This window comes from Mandrillus leucophaeus, unplaced genomic scaffold (assembly GCF_000951045.1).
Source record: "Mandrillus leucophaeus isolate KB7577 unplaced genomic scaffold, Mleu.le_1.0 Scaffold1794, whole genome shotgun sequence".
NCBI classification, from domain to species: Eukaryota; Metazoa; Chordata; class Mammalia; order Primates; family Cercopithecidae; genus Mandrillus; species Mandrillus leucophaeus.
In genome coordinates, this window is record NW_012101803.1 from 21,154 (window position 1) to 37,238 (window position 16,085).

Below are 16,085 nucleotides of genomic sequence, written 5' to 3' on the forward strand. Positions count from 1 at the left end.
AAGCTACCAATGACTTTCTTCACAGAATTGGAAAAAACTACTTTAAAGTTCATATGGAACCAAAAAAGAGCCACATTGCCAAGACAATCCTAAGCAAAAAGAACAAAGCTGGAGGCATCACACTACCTGACTTCAAACTATACTACAAGGGTACAGCAACCAAAACAGCATGGTACTGGTACCAAAACAGAGATACAGACCAATGGAACAGAATAGAGCCCTCAGAATTAATACTACACATCTACAACCATCTGATCTTTGACAAACCTGACAAAAACAAGAAATGGGGAAATGATTCCCTATTTAATAAATGGTGCTGGGAGAACTGGCTAGCCATATGTAGAAAGCTGAAGCTTGATCCCTTCCTTACACCTTATACAAAAATTAATTCAAGATGGATGAGAGACTTAAATGTTAGACCTAAAACCATAAAAACCCTAGAAGAAAACCTAGGCAATATCATTCAGGACATAGACATGGGCAAGGACTTCATGTCTAAAACACCAAAAGCAATGGCAACAGAAGCCAAAATTGACAAATGGGATCTAATTAAACTAAAGAGCTTCTGCACAGCGAAAGAAACTACCATCAGAGTGAACAGACAACCTACAGAATGGGAGAAAATTTTTGCAATCTACTCATCTGACAAAGGGCTAATATCCAGAATCTTCATGGAACTCAAACAAATTTACAAGAAAAAAACAACTCATCAACAAGTGGGTGAAGGATGTGAACAGACACTTCTCAAAAGAAGACATTAATGCAGCCAAAAGACACATGAAAAAATGCTCATCATCACTCGTCATCAGAAAAATGCAAATCAAAACCACAATGAGACACCATCTCACATCAGTTAGAATGGCAATCATTAAAAAATCAGGAAACAAGGAGTGTTGGAGAGGATGTAGATAAATAGGAACACTTTTACACTGTTGGTGGGACTGTAAACTAGTTCAACCATTGTGGAAGACAGTGTGGCAATTCCTCAAGGATCTAGAACTAGAAATACCATTTGACCCAGCCATCCCACTACTGGGTATATATCCAAAGTATTATAAATCATGTTGCTATAAAGACACATGCACATGTATGATTACTGCAGCACTATTCACAATAGCAAAGACTTGGAACCAACCCAAATGTCCATCATTGATAGACTGGATTAAGAAAATGTGGCACATATACACCATGGAATACTATGCAGCCATAAAGAAGGATGAGTTCATGTCCTTTGCAGGGACATGGATGAAGCTGGAAACCATCATTCTCAGCAAACTATTGCAGGGACAAAAAAACCAAACACTGCATGTTCTCACTCATAGGTGGGAATTGAACAATAGAACACTTGGACACAGGAAGGGGAACATCACACACCAGGGCCTGTCGTGGGTTGTGGGGAGGGGGGAGGGATAGCATTGGGAGATATAACTAATGTAAATGACGAGTTAGTGGGTGCGGCACACCAACATGGCACATGCATACATATGTAACAAACCTGCACGTTGTGCACATGTACCCTAGAAATTAAAGTGTAATTAAAAAAAAAAAAAGAAAAAAAAGAAAATCTGTGGTCTGCACATGCCTCCCCATTCATTGAGTGGTCTACAGTTTCTGAAAGTTTCAGAAACACTAATATAAGAATACTTTTTCTGATTGAATAATTTAAGGATATTGTTTTCTCAGTGACTAAAATGAAATAGATTGGAATTACTAATCAGTCACTTACAATGTAATTTTAAATGTTATTTAATGAACACGTGAAGTTTTTAAAAACTCATTTGAATAACTTATTTCTATTGACTTTTTTCTATTAGAAAATATATTAAAATTTCTGTTACTATAAACCTATGAATATGAATTTTATTCAAATCTAAATATAGTGCTAATTTTAAAAGATCTTTTTGTTTAGGATTATGAAAGCCTATTCTCTATATACTCTTAGAAGATAAATAACTGCTTTCCAGTAAACTCAATGGGGCAACTGTGACTCACAATCATAACCTATTACAATATTAATAATGTTATCTAGGTAAAACTTTTAGGTATCTGCATGTTCAGGTTGTTTAACTTATATAATTCAGAAACTATAAATTTTTATAATCTATAAAAACAATTAAAAACATAAAGTATCAATTTCTTTTTCTCAGTTTTGAAATACATTATTTCTAGTCGACATAACACTAGAATTCAGATATTGTGGCTGTAGAAAATAGAAATGTCATGGTTTGCTTGGTTTTATTTCCTGCCTTCCTATTTCACACAAACAAAGCAGCACAAGGGAAGCCAGAAATGCTGCACCTTGATTGCAAACAAACCAGAACGCTTCTAGAGACAATATATGTGTCAGCATAATAACTTGAAATTCATGGCATCTTTTATTGAAGGAGAGGCTTCAACAAAAGGCTGAATTAATCAACAAAAGGCTGAATTAATTTGCATTCTCACAACGAGTGTGTAAACATTCCCTCTTCTCCACATGTTATTTACTTTTTTTTTTTTTTTTTTTTTTTTTACTGTTTAATAACATTGTAACTGGTGTGAGATGGTATCACATTGTCATTTTGATTTAATCTCTTTAATGGCTTGGGATACTGGGCAATTTTTTGCATGTTTCTTGGCAGCTTCTATGTCTTCCTTTGAGAAGTATCTATTGATATATTCTGTGCTTTTATCCTATTATATTTCTTAAAGATTTAATATATTAATTTTTTGTTGTATGCAGTTTGCAAATATTTTTTTCCATGCTGTAGGTTGTCCATTTACTTTGTCAAATTTCTTTTGCTGTGCAGGAGGTCTAGTTTAATTAGGTGTCAATTTTTATTTTTGTTGCATTTACTTTTAAGGTGTTAGTCTCAAATTCTTTTCAGAGGCCACTATCTACAAGAGTACTTTCTAGGTGTTCATCTAGGATTTTCATAGCTTGAAGCTTCACATTCCGTTTTTAATCTATCTTGCGTTACATTTTTCACATGGTGAGAGGTAGCGGTTCAGTTTTTTTCTTCTGCAGATGACTAACCATATAGTCCACTATTTATCAGTACCATTTATTAGATGGAAAGTTATTTCCCCTTTATTTTTGTTGACTTTGTCAAAAATAAGTTGGTTTTAGGAGTGTAACTTTATTTCAAGTCTCTCTCTTCTGTTCCATTGGTCTACATGTTTATTTGTGTAGCAGAACCATGCTATATTGGTTACTGTAGCTTGTAGTACAGTTTGAAGTCAGGTAATGTGAGGCTTCCAGGTTTATTCATTTTGTTTAAAGATGCCTGGGCTATTTGGGCTCTTTTATTCTTCAATATGCATTTAAAACCATTTTTTAATTCTACAAAAAACTGCATTGATAGTTTGACAGAAAGAGCATTTAATTTACAAGTTGCTTTAGGCATCATGGACATTTTTATTATATTGATTCTTCAAATCTATGAGCATGGAATTTTTCCATTTTCATGTGTTGTCCCTGATATCTTTCAGCAGTGTTTTGTAGTTCTCCTTCTACAGATATTGTACCTCCTTTACTCAATCCATTCCTAGGTATATTATTTTTTATTTGTGGCTATTTTAAATAGAGCTGTGTTCTTGATTTTGTTCTCTGCTTAAATGTTATTCAAGTGTTGAATGTTATTCAGGGTGTACAGAAATGTCATTCATCTGTGTACATTGATTTTGTATCCTGACACTTTCCTGAAGTCATTTTTCAGGCTTGGGAGTCCTTGGGAGAAATCTTTAACGTTTTTCAAGTAGAGAATTATATCATCAGTGAAGATAATTTGACTTCCTCTTTTCTTATTTGGATGCCTTTTTCTTTTTTCTTTATCTTGTTGGATTGCTCTGGGCTAGGACTTCCAGAACTATATTAAATGGGAATATTTAGAGTGGACGTAGTTATTTTTATTCGTAGAATGCATCAAGCTTTTGCCTGTTCAGTATAATGTTGGCTGAGGATTTGTCATAGATGACTCTTATTATTGTGAGGTATGTTTTTTCAATGCCTTGTATGTTGAGAATATTTTTATGAATGAACATTAAATTTCTCTTAATGATTTTTCCACATCCATTGTAATAATTATATGGTTTAATCCTTTTAATTGTCTTTATGTGGTGAGTCACACTTATTGACTTGCATATGATAAACACCCTTGCTTTCATGAAATAAAACTCACATGATTATGGCAAAATAACTTTTTGATTTGTTTGTGAACTCAGCTTGTTAGTATTTCATGAAAGATTTTTGTTTCAATGTTCATCAGGTATATTGAACTATAGATTTTTTTGCCATCTTAACTAAATTTTGGTATCCAGATAATACTGATTTCATATAACGACTTAGGAAGGATTGGTACAAGCTCAACTTTGTATATGTGGTAGAATTTGGCTACGAATTCATCTGATCCAGGGCTTTTTATACTATGTAGGGTTTTTTTTTAATTATAAATTTAATTTTATCATAAATTTTTCCTCTGTTCAAGACTTCTCTTTCTTTCTGGTTCAGTCTTGGGAGATTGTGTGTATACAGTTTATCTATTTTTTTTTTTTTTCTAGTTTGCATGCATAGAGATATTTATAGTAGTATCTGAGGATGTTCTGTATTTATGTGGGATTAGTTGTGATTTCACAACTCTAACATTTAAATAAATACAGAATAAAAGTTTCAAAAAATTCAACATTTCCTCATGATAAATCTCTGAAAAAAAATAGGTACAGGACAAATGCATCTCAAGCCAATAAATGCCATGTATAACCAAAAAATTCAAAGCTAACAACATACTAAACAGGAAAGGGTTGTAAGTTTTTACTCTAAGAGCTAGAACAAGACAAGGATGCCCACTTTCTTCAGATTTGCTGAATGTAGTACTAAATATTCAAGACAGAGAAATTAGAGAATAAAATAAAAGGAATCCAGACTGAAAACACCAAAAAGTTAAACTATCCCTCTTTGCACATAACATAATCTAAAGTATAGAAAAGACTAACACTTCACTAAGAACCACCAGAACTAATAAACAAATTTGTTAAACTTGTAGAATTTAAAATCAACATTAAATAGTATCATCTTTACACATTAAAAATTATCTCAAAATGAAATTAAAAAACAATCCCATCTACAATAACTGTAGTAACTATACTTTGAAATAAATTTAATCAAAATGTTAAAACACCATACATTATAACCTAAAGAACATACAAGTAAAAATTAAATAATAAATAAAAGGAAAAGTAGTACTTATTCATGAATTGGCCTTATTAATACTGCTAAATATCTGTATTACACAAAATGATCTATAGATATAATGCAAACTCTATCAAAATACCAATTACACACTTAATAGAAATTTTTTAAAAAATCTAAAATTTGGCAGGGCATGGTGGCTCAAGCCTATAATTCCAGCACTTTGGGAGACTGAGGTGGGTGGATCACCTGAGGTTGGGAGTTCGAGGCCAGCCTGACCAACATAGAGAAACCCCGTCTCTAGTAAAAATACAAAATTAGCCAGGCATGGTGGCGCATGCCTGTAATCCCGGCTACTCAGGAGGCTGAGGCAGGAGAATTGCTTGAATCAGGTAGGCAGAGGTTGTGGTGAGCCAAGATCATGACATTGCACTCTAGCCTGGGCAACAAGAGTTAAACTCTGTCTCAATCAATCAATCAATCAATCAATCTAAAATGTATATGGTACCACAAAAGACCCTGAATAGCTAAAGCAACCAAGCAGAAAATAAAAAAAATAAAAATAGGCTGAAGGTATCACTATACCTGACTTTGAAATATCCTACTAATTATAATAACCAGAACAGTATGGTACTTGAATAAAAACAGACACATAAGTCAATGGAGCAGAAAAGAGATCAAAATAAAAACAGACACATAAGTCAATGGAGCAGAAAAGAGATCAGAAATATATCCACATATTTAAGCTAACTTATTCTACAATTTCTTCAAAAAAAGGACAGCATCTTCAACAAATGAGGTTGAGAAAACTTTATATCCACATGCAGAGAAACAAAATGAGACCCTCTTCTCACACCAAATATAAAAATCAACTAAAATTAGATATTTAAATGTAAGGCTTAAAACTCAGAAATTACTAAAGAAAATAAAGAGTGAAAGCCCATAACATTGATTTAGGCCAGGACTTTTATTATTTAACCTCAAAATCCAACACAATCAAAAGAAAAATAGATACGTTAGATTACTTGAAATTAAAAAGCTGCTTCATGGAATCTGACAAAATCAACAAAATGAGACAACTGAAAAAATGGGAGAAAATATTTGCAAATCATACGTAGGACAAGCGGTTAATAACAAAAACATATAAAACACTTAAATGACTATAAGACAAAAGACAAATAACTATCAAAATGAGCAAAAGGCTTAAATATTTTTCAAGAAAAGACAAATGGTCAAGATATATAAAAAATGCTCAATATCAACTATTATCAGGAAAGCAAAAAGAAAAACTAGGAGATTATCAACTCACTCCTGTTAGAATTACTCTTATTAAAAAGAAAAGAAAGGGTTAGTCAAAGTATGAAGAAAAGGGAATGCTTGCACACTGTTGGTTTGAATGTGAATGAGGAGAGTCATTATGAAAAATGAAAATTTGTCAAAGAATTTAAAATTAAACCACAGTATAATACAGCAATTTTACTGATATATATCTGAAACAAGTGAAATCAGAATGAAGAAACATATTTGCTTCTACGTTGTTTGCAACACTCTTCACAATTACCAAAATACAGAACCAACAGTTCAACATTTATGAGTAAATAAAGACAATGTGGTATATATACACAATGGAATACTATTTCTTTAAAAAAGAAATTTCTATTATTTTCAATCACATGAATTAACCTGGAAGACATTATATTTGTCTAAATGAGCCAGGCACAAAGATTATTTTTCATGATTTTACTTACACAGGGAGTCTTAAAAGCTTAATCCCATTAAAGTAGAGAGTAAAGTGGTGACCACCAGACATCAAGGTATTTAGAAAAAAGGGGGGTTTTGAAAGATGTTGGTCAAAGAATACATAATTATAGTTGAATAGGAAGAATAAGTTTAAGAGATCTTTTTGTACAACATAGTGACTACAGATCATAACAATGTAGTTGTGTTTTTGAAAAACGCTGACAATGTCACATACTCTGACCATAAAAATGTTAGTGATGTTAGGTAAAGCCTTAATTACCTAGAATTAAGCATTTGACAACATATACTTGCAAATATCACGTTGTGCAGAATAAGTACACATTTATTTATTACAGATGGTAATAGCATGAAAGACACTAAAAGGGCAGGTGTTGCTTATGGTCTCATGACTGGCCACCTTGTGAACACAAAAAACAAATTTGCATAAATATAACAGAAAATGTTTAATCCAAAAGCTGCCATAATCTTCAAAAGTTTTCTAGAGAAAATGACCAAGAAGCTGACTATAGTTAGGTGACAAAGAACAAAAACTGTACACTCGCCTTCACCCACTAAAAAAAAATGAGTGAAAAATTCCTCAAAATTGTAATATCAATATAAAAAAGAAATATTATTCCAAATATCAAATCCACAGAGGTCATTTTATTATTTTGCGACCTTTAAATTTCACATTTAAAAATAAAAGATTCTGCATGGAAATGTATGTTGTGCTATATCATATAAAATTAAATTTTAAATTCTTCACTTACCATTAGCTCTCTTATAAATTAATTTCTAAGATGTATTTTCTAGCAAATTTTATATTTGTCACAACATATTTGCACTACAGCCTGGGCAACAAGAGTGAAACTCTGTTTAAAAATTTAGTAAGTTTTTCCTTTTACAAACAGAAAAGAAAAAAACAATGCTAACTGATTTAATCCTCTCATCTGTGGACAGTGAATGCCTTTTATCTTAATTAACTGATCAGAAAGTTATATTGATAGGCACTCTCCAGCGAAAAGCGATTTTTGAGTGCATTAAAAATATCAACTTTCTCATCAAAACCTACAAAGTACCATATAAAATGACATGGCATGAAGACAACAGTGAGAAAAGTGGAGCCATCACATAGAAAAAGAAGAAGGGCTGTGATGAATACACAGAAGTCACATAATAAGACAAACGAAACTAAAGGTAATTAGGAAATCAAAGAACCAAAATTTCTTTTTAAATTCAGGAAGATTTAGCTTTGCAGCATGGAAAAAAAAAACGTTATCTGCACATGAAGATTCAATATTATTTCTTCACTATTGGTATTTTCAATCTCTGACTTGAAGTTACAAACTAACTCCAGCAGGAATGTTTACAGCCTATTATGGAGCATCTGTTACACAGCAACCACTGTCATATTTGTTTGCCACATTTATATATAAAAACATCCTCATAACTTATGAAGTATTCCTAGTTCTTACCTGAACAAATTGGCTCAATAAATAAATAAACTTACATCAATTATAACAAGAGAAAAGAATAAGAAATATAGGCTTATATAGGATTCTCCATTTAAAAGAACAAATGGAATGTTCTAACTAAATACAATATAATTAATAAACAATTTTGGAAATACATCTAAAATTATCTTGTGTGCAGTACTAAATTTTATAAAAATCATTCTTACAATCCATGAACAGCTCACATAATAAATACCTCATAAACTATAAAAGAAAAAAATGGTAAGAAACAAGAAAATTATAGGTCTAGCATGACTAAGACGCAAGTAAAAACATTTGCATGGAGAGATTCTGAATCATAAGTCAGAAGATTTGAAAATAATGAATTCAGTACAAAGCAGAGTATATATTTACTTTCAGCATCTTTGAAGTTTTCAGTGGTCTAGTAAATTACTTTATTAAAATATTTGTTTTGTTCCAATATTGCTCTTTTCTTTTGAAAATAGGTACAAACTCACACTCACACAAAAACACTCCATAATTTTCTGGCACCTAAGGTTTATTTTTAGGGTAATATATGTGTATAGTTAACTCTATGTAAACCAATACTAAAATTCTGTCATGTTTGCAGGCAGAGAGACATGTTCAAAGAAAAATACATATCAAAATTTTTAAAATGTTTAGGCAGAACTCAGAATTTTAAGACTCGGGATTTTATTTATACTTGTATATAATTTTTATTATGCCCATAAAAATGACCCTATAGTCAATAGCAATTTACTTGTACATTTTAAAGTAAATAGAAGTATGGAATTGGTTTGTAATACAAATGATAAATGCTGGAGTTGATGGGTACTTCATTTGCCCTAATGTGATTAATATATATTTATATGCCTGTATCAAAATATGCCATATATGGCACAAATATACACACACACTATGTACCCATAAAATTTAAGAAAAATATGTTTAAATAAGAAAAAAGAATAAAAATTTAACCTATGGGAACAATGTTCTTTAATTAAGTTCCTTAGTTTAAAGTCACTGGCAAGAGAAATAATTAGAGATGTTAGTCCACTATGTTATTAAACAGTACAATGTCACTATCTTTTACCTACACCCTTGAGTAAGGTGGGATAGGTTAAAGTTAGTGGTGTAATAACACTTCATTGAATGCACAATGGTCTTAATACGTTAAAAAAAAGTTTAATTAAAAAATTAACTTCACAATAATCTAAAATTTTTTTAAATGTGCTGCATTTTATTACATAGAAATACAATTAGTAAAATGATATACTACTAATTTTAACTAAAACAAAAGATATTTTCACTAGAATGCAGAAGAATATTCCTCTGAACACCTCCCTCATACATCAATCAATATTATAAATTAAACACAAAGCGCCTGTCCACTTAGATTTTTATCATGCATCCTACATTGTAATGTCTTTACTCTTCCATAGGAAAGGTCAAAAATAATGCCCACCTAACAAAAAAGAATGTCTCATGTCTTTGATGAAGCAACAATTGATCACATGCTTTTACATGTGAATACAATAGGAATGAAGAGCATGAAGTAATTTGAGTTGAATTACATCACTCACTTTTTTAAAATTCTGTAATTTTTTCAAAGAAAAAAGTATACTTTAAATGTAATTATAACTAAAAATATTTCTACCTCTTTTAAAGTTATATACAAATGATTTATCTATCAACTTTAATTTTGGAGCATTTTCTGTACTCAGCACACTGATTAAGTGCAATGTCTGAAGTGTCAGTGCCTTAGATATTTCTACTGTGAATTATCTGATATTTACACCCAGTTAATTTTGCATTAAATTTCTTTTATACTTACTGCATCTTCAAAAATATATTTTAGTATGAGTCCCCTGGTGTTTTCTAAGCAGTAGTTCTTGAAAAAATGTTTTTCCAAATATATTACATTTGCAGTTTTTCTCCAATATAAACTCCCTGATGTTAATCAAAATTTGATCACTGCTTCAGGATTTTCCTTTAGTATATAATGTGTACAACAAAATCTGTGATACAAGTAAAGACACTACAACCCTCTTTATGTTCCTAATGTTTGTCTTCAAACTGCTTATATCTCTTTAAAAGCTTATATTTGTCAGGCACAGCAACTCACACCTATAATCCCAGCAATTTGGGAGGCAGAGGCAGGTTGATCATTTGAGGTCAGGAGTTCAAGACCAGGGTGGCCCACATGGTGACAGTCAGTCTCTACGAAAAATAAAAACAATTAGCCAAACGTGGTGGTGTGCGCCTGTAGTCTCAGCTACTCTGGAGGCTAAGGCAGGAGAATTGCTTGAGCTGGGAGGCAGAGGTTGCAGTAAGCCAAGATCACATCACTGCATTCCAGCCTGGGTGACAGAGCAAGACTCCATCTAAAAAAGAAAGTTTTTGTTTTCTGAGTTTTTTACACTAACTGCATTTATAATGCTTTTATTAAGCAATAACTCTCTAATGTTGAGTAAGATGTAACCAGGTATTAATGGCTTTTCCACATTTATATTTGTACAATTTTTCTGAAGGGCTTTCTCGTGCAATAAGGTGTGAAAATTAATTAAAATTTTTACCACATTCTTCGCACTTCTGGGAGTTTTCTCCAGTATAAATTATCTTACTTACAATCAAGTGTGACAACCATTTAAAGGCTTTGTCACATTCTTCACATTTTTAGGATTTCTCACCAGTATGATTGCTTTTATGGTTAGAAAAGTTTGAAGGTGTTTTCAAAATCATTGTCTCATCTTTTAGGTTTGTAAAGTTTCCAGTATTAATTTTCTTACGTTTAGTAAAGTTTGAGATTTAGTTAAAAGCATTGCCACATTGTTCACATTTACAGGGTTTCTCTCAAGTATGAATTGTCTTACGTGGAGTAAGGGTTGAGGATAGGTTAGCTTTGCCACATTTTTCACATTTGTAGGGTTTCCCTCCAGTATGATTTTTCTTATGTGCAGTAAGGTTTGAGGATAAGTTAAAAGCTTTGCCACATTCTTCACATTTATAGAGTTTCTCTCCAGTATGAATTATCTTATGTCCAATAAGGGTTGAAGATCGGTTAAAGGCTTTGCCACATTCTTCACATTTGTAGAGTTTCTCTCCTGTATGAATTTTCTTATGTGTACTAAGTTTTGAGGATAGGTGGAAAACTTTGCCAGATTCTCTACATTTGTAGGGATTCTCTCCAGTGTGGATTATCTTATGTGCACTAAGGGCTGAGGACTGGTTAAAGGCTTTGCCACATTCTCCACATTTGTAGGGTTTCTCTCCAGTATGAATTAGCTTATGTCTAGTAAGGTTTGAGAGTTGGTTAAAAGCTTTGCCACATTCTTCACATTTGTAGAATTTCTCTGCAGTATGAATTTTCTTATGTTCAGTAAGGTTTGAAGATCAGTTAAATGCTTTGCCACATTCCTCACATTTGTAGGGTTTCTCTCCGGTATGAATTTTTTTATGGTAAGGTTTGAAGATTGTTTAAAAGCTTTGCCACATTCTTCACATTTGTAGGGCTTCTCTCCACTATGAATTCTCTTATGTGTAGTAAGGGTTGAGGACTGGTTAAAGGCTTTACCACATTCTTCACATTTGTACAGTTTCTCTCCTGTATGAATGCACTTATATTCAGTAAGTTTTGAGGATCAGTTAAAAGCTTTGCCACATTCTTCACATTCATAAGGTTTCTCTCCCGTATGATCGATCTTATGGGTATTAAAGGTTGAGAACTGGTTAAAAACCTTGCCACATTCTTTACATTTGTATGGTTTCTCTCCAGTATGAATTAACTTATGTTCAGTAAGCTTTGAGGCTTGCTTAAAAGCTCTATCACATTTCTCACATTTGCAGGGTTTTCCCCCAGTATGAATCGTATTATGTGTAGTAAGAGTTGATGACTGGTTAAAGGCTCTGCCACATTCTTCACATTTGTAGGGTTTCTCTTCAGTATGAATTCTCTTATGTCTAACAAGGTGTGAGGTCTGGTTAAAGGTTTGCCACATTCTTTACATTTGTAAGGTTTTTCTCTCGTATGAATTCTCTTATGTTTATTAAGGGTTGAGGACCAGTTAAAGGCTCTTCCACATTCTTCATATTTGTAGAAATTCACTCTAATATGCATTCTTTTATGTTGAGTTAGGTGTGAAAGCATGCAAAATGTTTTGCCACATTCTTTACATTTAAAATGTTTATTTTCAGTATGCCTCATCTTGTGTCTACTTGAATTTGAAATTTTATGGAAAACTTTTACATATTTATCACATTGAAATATTTTGCTCAAGGTAGTTTTCAAACATTGGTTAAGTCCACTATAATCTCCTTTGTGCTGCTTACACTCAACCACACTTTTACAGCCTTTTCTTAACTTTAAATTCTCATATCCACATTTTCTGTATCTTCTTAGGGTCATTTTTTGGAAAGAATCTCTTACATTCTGCTCTGGCCAAAGGTGTTGGGCAAAATAATAAAACATAACTGAAAGAAATAAAAATAACAAATTACTTCACTTGCTCAACTCAGATGAATATACTTTACAAATCTAACCCATAAAGTTACACAAACTACATAAGCAAGATGGCATAGCAAAATACCACAGGTTTGAATTCCTTCATAGGCACATAAATGTAACAAAAGCATACTGACCAAAATGCATTTGTGGAAAATGTATAAATGAGTTAAGTGTGTGTAGTGTTCCAGGTTAGCACAATGCCAAAAGCCACATCAAAGGAAAAGAAAAGTCTGTTACATTTACCCAACACAGTTCTTTCTGTTTCTCAATATAACACAGTGTCTTTAGAAGTAAATGACCAACTTTTGCTTTCTTTTTCAAAAGACAAGAAAAATAACACACCCACATCTTTATTTCTGGCTTTATTAGGAGCTTTTGCTGACACTGGTTTCTGTCTCCTACAACATAAAGTGCAAAAATTAACAGTGGTATACTTTGGAATGACGTTTTGAGTCTGCTGAGATCAAAGGTAAATGTTACAGCAGGAAAGAGACTATACTACAGACAGAGAACAGTTGTAACAAGTGATGACTATTAAGAAGAAACATGAATAAAGTCTTTTAACTAAAAAACAACTAGAACATTTCAGACAAGACACATCCTAAGAACATATTTGAAAGACTCTCAGGATCTCTAGCTAAGACAAACGGTTTCAGACGTTGCCAGGACAAAGCTACATTATAGACACTGTGATAGGTAGCTTGTTTTCAATGTTCAAATTTCAATTAAAGATTACAATGTATACAAAATTTTAGGGCAACATAGCTCTATCAAATATTACAAAATTTTCAGAAAGCAACCATTAAAAAAATTAATTTTAAAAAGTTAACATAAATTGAATAATACTCCATGAATGAAATAGGAACACAGACAACTATTAAAAATCAGAAAAATTGGGATAACAGAAATATTAAAAATATCAAAAAACAGAAATTGTGAAGGTAGAAAATACAAAAAAAGAACTGAAATATTATAAGAAAAAATGATGTAAAAATGAAAAAGCTTAACAAAGAAACTAGATACATGCAAAGATATTTACAATAAGAACATATATAAGCACAATTTTAAAAGTCACAGACAAGAGAATCTTGTGAGTTTCAAGATAAAAATGATGTGTTATTTATAAGAATAGTCTTATGAGGTAATGAGTGAATTTCTCAAGAAAATTTTGCAGGCCAGAAGGGAACTGTGTGACATTGTCAAAGTCCTGAAGAAAATAGCTGTAGCAAATACCAGCAGCAAATCTGTCCTGCCAAATAAAAAGAAAAAGCCAATCCAAAATAGCCAAATCCTGAAAACGTATACTGGCACTGCATATGCCTTACATATGCAACTATATTTCAAAACCATAGTAGTAAAAACAGAATGGAATACACAGAAAAATAAACAACAACAACAACAAATAACAATGGAACAGAAACCACTAACACATTTCAGACTTGATGCAAAAAGAATTTTAAAAACTGTTTAACGTAGAGTTTCTGAAAATTATGTACATTTGTGTATCCCCCAAAACAACAACAACAACAAAAACAGTCAGATTGTGCAGTCTTTTATATCCCATGAAGAGGACATTGCCTTTCACTGTGAAACTGAAGACAGATCACTAAAGGGAAAAAGGAATCCTTAGAGAACTGAAAAACAAGACAGAAAATGTACTAAGCGAGAGAAAAAAAAAAAAAAAACTCAGGTTTTCCAGAAACTATTTCCTTTGGAACACAGCTTACCAAATCACATTTTAAGCAGTGGCCTTCTCCTTGGCCTTTTGACCTCTTCTCTGTGCCATCTGTGTATTCACTCTCACTTATCTGAATGTTTAGCTACCATCTCAGGTCTCTTCATATCCCAGGGCTCTTTTTCTTGCTCCAGACAGCTAATCAGGTCTGGCTTACAGATAGCAATACCTGTTTTATTGAAAATAAATAACATAAATCTTGCACATATTATCCAATTACCAACCTAGTAGTGTGCTCAGTAAAGAGAATGTAATAGAATATTCTAGTACATTAATCCCCAAATGCTAATTTATGACAAAAATTTCTAAAGATTTAGAAACTATTTTAAATTTGTAGTTTCTTAATTTCACTACCTGGTACTACTGAATCAAAACAATTGGTGTTGGGAGTTAGATTTTAAGGTATGGGCAAAAATATTTTATGTCAATAAATTTCAAAAATTACCACTAATCAAGACTGAATGATAAAGATCAGCTCAGGAATGCAGAAAGTTATGGTAAAGATGAAATATCTTGAAGAAACTATTTTCTGCAATGACAAATCTAAAAGATTTTTTTTTGAAAACAGGGATCCGAAACTCATTTATGCAAAGCATAAATCACCAAAAAAATTCTAGAAAAAAGAGAAATAAAACCTTTAGGATATATTAGAAAATGTGTATTGAAGTTACTCTTACCCAAGAAAACCAGGTTTCTGTAGTTCTCTAACATCACATGCCTATATAAACTCTGCTGTGCACTGTCCAGGCACTGCCACTCCTCCAAAGAGAATTCTATGGCCACATCCATAAACATCAATGGTCCCTGAAAAACACAAAAACACACACACACACAAAATCACATACATTTGCCAAGTGACCATGGGCGTAATTTTAAATTTCAAGGTAAAATAAGACAGTAAAGAAAACTGGTTCTGACTTACAGGAGTGAATGAAATTATCCCTAAAATAATTCTTAACATAGAAATATTTTCTAATGTATTATCTAACCCTGAGTAAAGAAAGTGGCATAAGAGCCACAACATCTGTGTGTATATATGGTACTTTTCCGGTTAATAGAGTATAAATTAGGGCATAAACACAAACATGTCTATTTTTAAATGCTATATCTGCATCATACAGAATGAGTTGTGTATATTTTTGAGATGAAAAAGACATGTTGAGTTAAAAGGTGCCTCAGGGCCGGGCGCACTGGCTCAAGCCTGTAATCCCAGCACTTTGGGAGGCCGAGACGGGCGGATCACGAGGTCAGGAGATCCAGACCATCCTGGCTAACACGGTGAAACCCCGTCTCTACTAAAAAATTAAAAAAACTAGCTGGGCAAGGTGGTGGGCACCTGTAGTCCCAGCTACTCGGGAGGTTGAGGCAGGAGAATGGCCTAAACCCGGGAGGCGGAGCTTGCAGTGAGCTGAGATCAGGCCACTGCACTCCAGCCTGGGCAACACGGCGAGACTCCATCTCAAA

The 16,085-nt window shown here is 32.6% G+C and overlaps 1 protein-coding gene across 1 annotated transcript; it reads right to left on the minus strand.

Annotated features, from left to right (window-relative positions):
- Positions 1-6,121: 6,121 nt before the first annotated feature.
- Positions 6,122-15,426, minus strand: LOC105537714 (zinc finger protein 117-like). The gene is given in 6 exon segments (XM_011977352.1): positions 6,122-11,776; positions 11,857-12,067; positions 12,137-12,370; positions 12,373-12,857; positions 14,700-14,773; positions 15,299-15,426. Coding segments are annotated over 5 exon segments (1,500 nt in total). The 5' UTR covers positions 14,729-14,773; positions 15,299-15,426; the 3' UTR covers positions 6,122-11,235.
- Positions 15,427-16,085: the final 659 nt, after the last annotated feature.